Here is a 10,321-nt window from a genome sequence, read left to right on the forward strand (position 1 = left end):
AAAACAGAACCAAGAGAATGAACTAAAGGGAAAAAAGACAAGAAAAGTAGAACCAAGAGAATGAACTAAAGGGAAAAAAGACAAGAAAAGTAGAACCAAGAGAATGAACTAAAGGGAAAAAAGACAAGAAAAGTAGAACCAAGAGAATGAACTAAAGAGAAAAAAGGCAAGAAAAACAGAACCAAGAGAATGAACTAAAGGGAAAAAAGACAAGAAAAGTAGAACCAAGAGAATGAACTAAAGAGAAAAAAGACAAGAACAACAGAACCAAGAGAATGAACTAAAGAGAAAAAAGACAAGAAAAGTAGAACCAAGAGAATGAACTAAAGGGAAAAAAGACAAGAAAAGTAGAACCAAGAGAATGAACTAAAGAGAAAAAAGGCAAGAAAAACAGAACCAAGAGATTGAACTAAAGGGAAAAAAGACAAGAAAAGTAGAACCAAGAGAATGAACTAAAGGGAAAAAAGACAAGAAAAGTAGAACCAAGAGAATGAACTAAAGGGAAAAAAGACAAGAAAAGTAGAACCAAGAGAATGAACTAAAGAGAAAAAAGGCAAGAAAAACAGAACCAAGAGAATGAACTAAAGGGAAAAAAGACAAGAAAAGTAGAACCAAGAGAATGAACTAAAGAGAAAAAAGGCAAGAAAAACAGAACCAAGAGAATGAACTAAAGGGAAAAAAGACAAGAAAAGTAGAACCAAGAGAATGAACTAAAGGGAAAAAAGACAAGAAAAGTAGAACCAAGAGAATGAACTAAAGGGAAAAAAGACAAGAAAAGTAGAACCAAGAGAATGAACTAAAGAGAAAAAAGGCAAGAAAAACAGAACCAAGAGAATGAACTAAAGGGAAAAAAGCCAAGAAAAGTAGAACCAAGAGAATGAACTAAAGAGAAAAAAGGCAAGAAAAACAGAACCAAGAGAATGAACTAAAGGGAAAAAAGACAAGAAAAGTAGAACCAAGAGAATGAACTAAAGGGAAAAAAGACAAGAAAAGTAGAACCAAGAGAATGAACTAAAGGGAAAAAAGACAAGAAAAGTAGAACCAAGAGAATGAACTAAAGAGAAAAAAGACAAGAAAAAGAGCAAACAATAATGCATTTTCTTTTTTAATAAACACAATTAAAATAAATGTAAAACAAAGAACATCAAGGACAACTAAAATTATAACAGCAATGCCAACTGTATATGTTTGTGTGCATGTCTGGCACTATTGCATGTATGTGTGTGTTCTTGTACTGTATGTGTGTATTTGAATGAGAGTGTGTGTATATGCATGTGTACAAACACCTGCACGGCATCAGCCTCAGGCAAACCAGCATTAGTTGTAAAAACACTGTCCCTCAGTGTCACGCAAACATACTTTTTGTTATGTTTGATTTAGACTTATTTGTACTTTTATATTTGACCATCATTCTATCTCCCGCACAGCAACTCCAATTCCACATCCCAACCCTCAGCTTCTCTCAGCCCATCCCTCCTATCTCTGCTGGCCACCCTCTTCGGGTTTTTACGCAACACATATGTTTCAATAAACACTCCTTCCATACAGGAAGTGTCATGTGTAAAACTCTTCTTGAGTGCAATATTATTTTCAAACAAGCATGTCAGGTGAGATGTCTTTAACACATCTGACGTGCAATTGTCAGGTAGACAGCGTAGGATAGGGGCAGTTCCTTGTATGATTTGTCAGGTAGACAGCGTAGGATATGGGCAGTTCCTTGTACGATTTGTCAGGTAGACAGCGTAGGATATGGGCAGTTCCTTGTACGATTTGCCTTTTGTCTAAGATGAAATGTGTAGACAGTTGTATCGGCCTGGTTTTATTTCACTATTTCAATGCATGAGACAGACAAACAATGGCATAAAGAGTCTCTTCAAATGCTGCTGCTCGATTTCACAGTTTGATCCAACAGATGATGCAAATCATTCGTGCAACAATTATAGACTTGACTTTGTAGGATAAACAATATTAATATCTGTTGTTAAATCTACAGTTGTGAGTGATGATATGCTTGAGTAACTTAGAGCAAATAGGGACATTGGAAGAGTATTGGATAAAAGTAGGCCTATTCCATGTGTATTGGAAGTTCTTAGATCAGATTCTTTGATGTTTTCAAGATTTTGTCAAATCAGAACACACCTCTTCAAACATTTCATGTAACATTATTATTCAGTTAGGTTATTGTGGGAAAGCATCACGCACGCTAGCAACCACACTGGTTGTGTTTTTGGCGACTCTCAGGACAAAGCTTAACCCCATATTTCCAGGTTGAGTCAGCATGGCCAGTACGCTATTGGCTAATCCCTCTCTACTGTGTTCTTTCTTTCAGATGGAAGACTGTTCTTGAAAACCACAGTGATGTACTGATAAGAAGATGATGAGCTAAAGAAAATAAACAATCTGACGGAGATTGTCAAGAGCCCAGGTGGATTTCGTAGCAGAAACAGGTCACACTGCGTGTACTGTAGCAGTTCAATGGAAGTGTGTTTGGCCAAACACCGGAAAAGGGTTGTGTCTGAATGTAGAAACTATTTTTCTCACAGATATCAACATTACATAGTCGCTAAAGCAGGTTTTGATTAATTGAGGTTGGTTGTTTAAAAAAAATCAATAATTGCACAGTAAAAATGTACCAAGGGGTACACTGTTGGTAATATCGCAAAGAAATTCACAGCACTGAAGATTTTTTATACTGTATTTCAACCAGCGACAAAGCTTTGAACATGATCAGACTCAGAGGTTGTGTTTTGTATTTCAAGTTTAATTCCGAGATGTAAACAAAATATATATAACGCTTGGAAAGAACCTCTGTGATTTTTTTTATTTATCCGTATGTTGATCAAAAGAGACGACTGAGATTTGATTTGAATGTTTTCTAAATTAGAAGAAAATACAATAAAGTTTCCTTTTTACCATTGTTGTTATACCAGAACTGATGATAATGACACACTAACACACTCTATCAAAAGCTGAGTTGATTAATATGGTATGTGTATATAAAGTTAAGAGGTGGTATTGTGTATGCAGTAGATCTATTAGGAAGACAATACCGACATTCATATGAATTTATAGTTTGTTTTTGTTTCATTTCTGAACCATCATTCTTTCAAATAGCTGCCATTTTGGTGAAAAAGCATGCAGGCATGTAAATGTTTGTCCTGGAATTATGATATTTAATAAATCCTATATTATGCTGAACAAATACGTAGGGTTGATTCACTTAAGCCCAACTGATTTTGAAAATGTACTCGAACATTTTGCTTTTAAATAAATAACTTTGGCTGTCAATGGTAACCCTTTGCAACAGTTAGTATCACTTTTTATTGAAACACTTGGGGCCACTTTCCCAGACACATAACCATAATCCATTTAAAATGAAAATCCTTTTTAGTCCAGGATAAGGTTTAATCTTTTGTTCCTAATGTGTGGCTGTTCATTTGTTACATTGACTGGTGATAATCGCATATTAACACTAGTTAATGAATCTCCTCATTTAAGCCAATTTATTCAGAAGTCAAAACACTATATGCAGTGACTTCTGAAATTATTCAGAACCCTTGACTTTTTCCAAGTATTTTTAGGTTACAGCTTTATTCTAAAATGTATTTATTTTTAAATTCCCCCTCATCAATCTACACACAATAACCCATAATGACAAAGCAAAAATAGTTTTTTTTAAATGTTTGCTAATTTAGTTATTTTTAAAAACACTGAAATATTACATTTGCATAAGTATTCAGACCCTGAGTAAAACTCAGTACTTTGTTGAAGCACCTTTGGCAGCGATTAAAGCCTTGAGTCTTCTTGGGTATGACTCCACAAGCTTGGCACACCTGTATTTGGGGAATGTTCCTCCCATTCTTCTCTGCAGATCCTCTCAAGCTCTGTCAGGTTGGATGGGGAGCGTTGGTGTGCAACTATTTTCAGGTCTCTCCAGAGATGTTCGGTCGGGTTCATGTCTGGGCTCTGGCTGGGCCACTCAAGGCCATTCAGAGACTTGTCTCAAAGCCACTCCTGCGTTGTCTTGGCTGTGTGCTTCCGGTCGTTGTCCTGTTGGAAGGTGAACCTTCACCCCAGTCTGAGGTCCTGAGCGCTCTGGAGCAGGTTTTCATCAAGGATCTCTCTGTACTTTGCCTCGATCCCAGTCTCGATCCCAGTCCTAGTCTCCCAGTCCCTGCCTCTGAAAAACATCCCCACAGCATGATGCTGCCACCACCATGCTTCACCTTAGGAATGGTGCCAGGTTTTCTCCAGAAGTGACGCTTGGAATTCAGGCCAAAGAGTTCAATCTTGGTTTCATTGGACCAGAGAATGTTGTTTGTCATGGTCTGAGAGTCTTTAGGTGTCTTTTGGCAAACTCCAAGTGGGCTTTCATGTGCCTATTACTGAGGAGTGGCTTCCGTTTTTGTCACTCTACCATAAAGGCATGATTAGTGGAGTGCTGCAGAGATGGTTGTCCTTCTGGAAGGTTCTCCTATCTCCACAGAGGAACTCTAGAGCTCTGTCAGAGTGATCATTGGGTTCTTGTTCACATCCCTGATCAAGACCCTTCTTCCCCGATTGCTCAGTTTGGCCAGGCGGCCAGCTCTAAGAAGAGTCTTGGTGGTTCCAAACTTCTTTCATTTAAGAATGATGGAGGACACCGTGTTCTTGGGGACCTTCAATGCTGCAGAAATGTTTTGGTACCCTTCCCCAGATCTGTGCCTCAACACAATCCTGTCTCGGAGCTCTACGGACAATTCCTTCGACCTCGTGGCTTGGTTTCTGCTCTGACATGCACTGTTAACTTTGGGACCTTATATAGACAGTTGTGTGCCTGTCCAAATCATGTCCAATCATGATTTGGAAAGGCACTACAACTGGAGTCCAATCAAGTTGTAGAAAGATCTCAAGGATCATCAATGGAAACAGGATGCACCTGAACTCAATTTTGAGTCTCATAACAAAGGGTCTGAATACTTATGTAAATAAGATATTTCTGCTATGTATTTTTTATTAATTTGCACACATTTCTAAAAACCTGTTTTCACTACGTCATAATCGGGTATTGTATGTAGATTGCTAAGGATTTGTATTTATTTAATCAATTGTAGAATAAGGCTGTAACGTATCAAAATGTGGAAAAGGTCAAGGGGTCTGAATATTTTCAGAAGGCACTGTATATATAATTTTTCAGAAATGTTTGTAAATTAACTTTTATTGTTTAAAGAAATTATGAAAGAGATCGGTGTGTTTATTCACTATCTAAACATGGCATGGGGTTGTTCAATGACAGACATGTATTTGTTTAAAATCTATCACGTGATGGTTTCATTTCAGAGGGACAAATAATCATGTTATTTTTGCCAAAATGCTATATATCCGCCTCACTCTCAGAGAAATAAGTAGTACTGATAGGTTTTACACAGTTAAATGTAAGAAATAACAACTTTTCTTTTGGTAAAGAATTGTATGAATGATACATTTGTCAGATCAATCTGTATGTATTACATTTAACATTTTTGTCATTTAGCAGAGTCTCTAATCCAGAGCGATTTACCGTACATTTTAAGATAGCTCGGTGTGACAACCACATATCACAGTCAAATATGCAGGATATGAACATTCCATTCCAGCTAAACAGTGGATATACAGCGTTTTGAACACAAAAAAATATCCATACACATCTACAATATATGAATAAGAAATCTGAGAACAGTAATATTTTACACACACATGAAGGTACCCATAAGCAATCATTTCTGATGAAAAAACACAAATGTGGATATAGCGTTTATATATAGATATAGCGTTTGAGAAATATACAGACAATACAGCAGCGAGAAAGAATGACTAGGAAACAACTAGCCAACCTTCTCAGTTGTACAATATTTGTTTAAAAACTCAAGCAAAGTGCATTGCATAACATCAGTGGCTGATGGATATAGGATTAAATAGTATATTAGCTTGTCTTAAAGTTCCCTTGCAAATCAACAATGTATGTTAATGCCATCCTGATGCAGCAAAAATAAGGCATTTTACTTTATGGAAAGATGTGCTTCATTTGTATTCAAAAGGAAGGTTGAATAGTTTCCTACACCGGCTGAGTCAACTCCTATACAGTATGTATGAGTTCATTCCTGAGACAGGGACTGATGTCTGTCATATACTGTAAAAGAAACAGGCTGTGTTTGAAAAAATGTAAGGAAAAGAGTGTCCCATGTTCACACTTTGGCCTAGATTCAATCAGATCAAGTGTTATCGGACGATAGCCAACACCCGCATAGCTGATGTTTTGGCAGTGTCGGAGGTGTGACTGGGTTGGAGCTGTCAAATCGGTGAGAAGCTGCTCTTGATCATTGTCATGAAGCCACACCCTTTCCACTCGTGTTAGAAGTTCAGAACGAGAAAGTGTAGGCTATATATAAATAATGACACTAATGTAAAATCATTCAAATAAATAATGAGGATTTCTGTCAGCCAATCGAGATGTCGATTACATCACATTCCAGTGTTTGAACTTGTAAACAAGGCTGCATGGGATTTCTCTTAACGCAACTCCGTGCAGCCAATGGCAATGTCCGATTCAGGTATAATGCCAGGAGCCTCTTGTGGATTTGACAGCTCTAACACAGTTCCAACACTGACAAAACAACTGCTATGTGGATGTCAGCTGAATTGGATCTGATTGAATAGAGCCCTTTGTTGTTTTATTTTGAAAGTTTGTTGCGATGGAGTTTGTAGGTTTGTTGTTGACTTGTCGTGAATAACTTACATAGCACCCCTTCATTGTACTTCAACTTTAAATAAACTTCAAATGTTGATGATAACCAATGTGAGTTAATTATGTTGCCCAAAGACTGGACCTGATTCAATTAAACCTGCACAGTAGATACAGTACCATTTTAGTTAGCATAGATTAGTAGATTTGTTGATAGACTCACAATATGTTTCTGCAAGGACTATTAATATTATATTTCCATCATGAAAATCAAGCCCTTTAATCAACAATATGTCAAAGTTTTCATCAACAATATGTTATTGTCGGGCTATATACTCACCATTGGAGCAATAGTTAGAGAACAGTGCAGTGGTCATGAAAGCTCATGATTAGGGTTATTTGTGAAAGGTGTATACAAAAAATATATACTGGGCTGCTATGCATTTCATTATCGCCACTCCTTCACAACTAATTATAGTCATAATTATATATGTATGTGTCTGGTCTTTTACATTTAAGTGTTTCCGTTTAACTTAAATGTGGTACATTTACACAACTCTAATGTCACGATCGTCGTAAGAATATTCGGACCAAAGCGCAGCGTGATATGGGTTCCACATATTTATTGTGGAGTGAAATGCACAAAACAATAAAGAACAAACCAAATGTGATGTCAATGGAGCGCTCACAGGCAACTACACATAAACAATATCCCACAAAACACAGTGGGGAAATTGCTGCCTAAATATGATAAACAGCTGCCTCTGATTGGGAACCATACCAGGCCAACATAGAAATAAAACAACCTAGATGACCCACCCTAGTCACACCCCGACCGACCCAAAATAGAGAATAAAAAGGCTCTCTATGGTCAGGGCGTGACAGTACCCCCCCCAAAGGTACGGACCTGGCTCTATAGGTTAGGGTCCAGGTGGGCATCTAGTGTCGGTGGCGACTCTGGTGCGGGGCGAAGTACCCACTCCGCTCGTGGATCCACCAGCATCGGTGGCGGCTCTGGTGCGGGACTTTGCCCCCGCCCAGACCACAGGTCCGGCCATGGAGCTGGGTAGAACGCCGTGCCCGGACTGGGCTCCGGCGCATAGGAAGGTCCCTGCCATGGAGTGGGACTGGACATCGGGTCTAGACTGGACATCGGTGCAGAGAAAGGCTCCGGCCCTGGAGTGGGACTGGACATCGGGTCTAGACTGGACATCGGTGCAGAGGAAGGCTCCGGCCCTGGAGTGGGAATGGACATCGGGTCTAGACTGGACATCGGTGCAGAGGAAGGCTCCGGCCCTGGAGTGGGAATGGACACCGGGTCTAGACTGGACATCGGTGCAGAGGAAGGCTCCGGCCCTGGAGTGGGACTGGACACCGTGTCTAGACTGGACATCGGTGCAGAGGAAGGCTCCGGCCCTGGAGTGGGACTGGACACCGTGTCTAGACTGGACATCGGTGCAGAGGAAGGCTCCGGCCCTGGAGTGGGACTGGACACAGTGCCTGGACATCGACACAGTGGAAGGCTCCGGCCCTGGAGTGGGACTGGACACCGGGTCTAGACTGGACATCGGCGCAGAGGAAGGCTCCTGCCATGGAGCGGGACTGGACACAGTGCCTGGACATCGGCGCAGAGGAGGGCTCCGGCCATGGAGCTGGGTTGGCCGCCACGCCTGGACTGGGCACCGGCACAGAGGAGGCTCCTGCCCTGGAGCGGGACTGGACACCATGCCTGGACTGGGCATCAGTGCCCTGGAGGCCTGGTGCGTGGAGCCGGCACAGGTGGTACCGGACTGGTGACACGCACTTCAGGGCGAGTGCGAGGAGCTGGCACAGGACGTACCGGACTGGGGAGGCGTACTGGAGACTTGGTGGGTAGAGCCGGCACACATGGTACCGGACAGATGACACGCTCCTCAAGGCGAATGTGGAGAGCTGGCACAGGGCGTACAGGGCTGGGGAGGCGTACTGGAGACCTGGTGCGTGGAGCCTGCACAGTTTTAACCAGACTGCTAGCACGCTCCTCAGGACCAGTATGGAGAGCTGACCCAGCTGGCATCAAACTGATAACACGCTCCTCAGGACAAGTATGGAGAGCTGACTCAGGTGGTATCAAACTGATAACACGCTCCTTAGGGTGAATGTTGTGCATCATACACCAACACAACAACTCTCATTTCTCTCTCCTCCAATTTCTCCAACTCACTGACGGTCTCTGACTCTCTCCATTCACTCTCCTCCAAATTCTCCCTCTTCTCCCAGATTGGCTCTGGTTCACTCCTCTGCCCCACCGACCACCCCGTGTGCCCCCCCCCCCAAAAAAAATTGGGGGGGAGGCTGTTCTTTGGGCTTTCGTTGTGGCTGCGAACCACAGCGACAATCGCTGTCTTCCCTTCTCTCCTTGCGTCTGCTTCCAAGGAAGGATTTCGTGTCCTCCCATTATTTCCTCCCAAGTCCAGGATATCTTCTCCCGTTTGATCTCCTCCCAAGCCCAGGATACCTTCTCCTCCTGGGCACGCTGCTTGGTCCTGGTGTGGTGGGATCTTCTGTCACGGTTGTGTGGAGAGACGGACCAAAGCGCAGCGTGATATGGGTTCCACATATTTATTGAAATGAAATGCACAAAACAATAAAGAACAAACGAAACGTGATGTCAATGAAGCGTTCACAGGCAACTACACATAAACAATATCCCACAAAACGCAGTGGAGAAATAGCTGTCTAAATATGATCCCCAATCAGAGACAACGATAAACAGCTGCTTCTGATTGGGAACCATACCAAACCAACATAGAAATAAAACAACCTAGATTACCCACCCTAGTCACACCCCGATCTACCCGAAATTGAGAATAAAAAGGCTATGGTCAGGGCGTGACATATAAGCACAAACAGATCATCTAAATGGATCATATTTCAGATATCTAAGCACATTTTCAATTGATTGAGTACAACAAACAAATTCACTGTCACTTGTTCACTTCACCAAATTACTCTTTCAATTTGGATACATATTCAATCTGCGTATCTGCTTTTCAAAATGCAATATTCACTTTACCTTTGATATGATTTTCTTGTTCTTAACAATACAATTAACTACTCAAAATGTATAACTACTGAACAAAAAGTATGTATCACCTAGTTAACATAGAGTATATCGTTTGATAACTGCTGAGCACTGTACAATTCTATATTTTGTCCTCTTAAATGTATCTATTTCACATCCATTTATGTTGTAAGAACAAACAAAATCATATATGGATGTGGCTGTAAGTACTACATCATCATTCTCAATCAGCCAGTGTAGAATAGAACAAAGTGGAGTCACTACATGCTACCATTTGGAATGATAGTGAAGTGTTCAATGCACTGCTGAAAAAGATTAATGGGTTGTGTGCAAAAATATATATATTTTTTTAATTTATCTGTTATTTTACCAGGTAAGTTGACTGAGAACACGTTCTCATTTGCAGCAACGACCTGGGGAATAGTTACAGTGGAGAGGAGGCAGGATGAATGAGCCAATTGTAAACTGGGGATTATTAGGTGACCGTGATGGTTTGAGGGCCAGATTTGCGAATTTAGCCAGGACACCGGGATTAACACCCCTACTCTTACGACAAG

General features: G+C 41.0%; 1 protein-coding gene across 2 annotated transcripts in view; it reads left to right on the top strand.

Moving 5' to 3' along the window:
- dachd (dachshund d) overlaps positions 1–2,915 on the top strand; it is a 303,675-nt gene extending 300,760 nt beyond the window's left edge. For both annotated transcript variants that reach the window (XM_031805691.1, XM_020462118.2), the window contains exon 11: positions 2,330–2,915. In XM_031805691.1, the coding sequence (XP_031661551.1) occupies positions 2,330–2,367 (38 nt within the window). In that variant the 3' untranslated portion in view covers positions 2,368–2,915. The remainder of the gene's footprint in view (positions 1–2,329) is intronic.
- Positions 2,916–10,321: the final 7,406 nt, after the last annotated feature.

The sequence above is a fragment of the Oncorhynchus kisutch genome, linkage group LG26 (assembly GCF_002021735.2).
Source record: "Oncorhynchus kisutch isolate 150728-3 linkage group LG26, Okis_V2, whole genome shotgun sequence".
NCBI classification, from domain to species: Eukaryota; Metazoa; Chordata; class Actinopteri; order Salmoniformes; family Salmonidae; genus Oncorhynchus; species Oncorhynchus kisutch.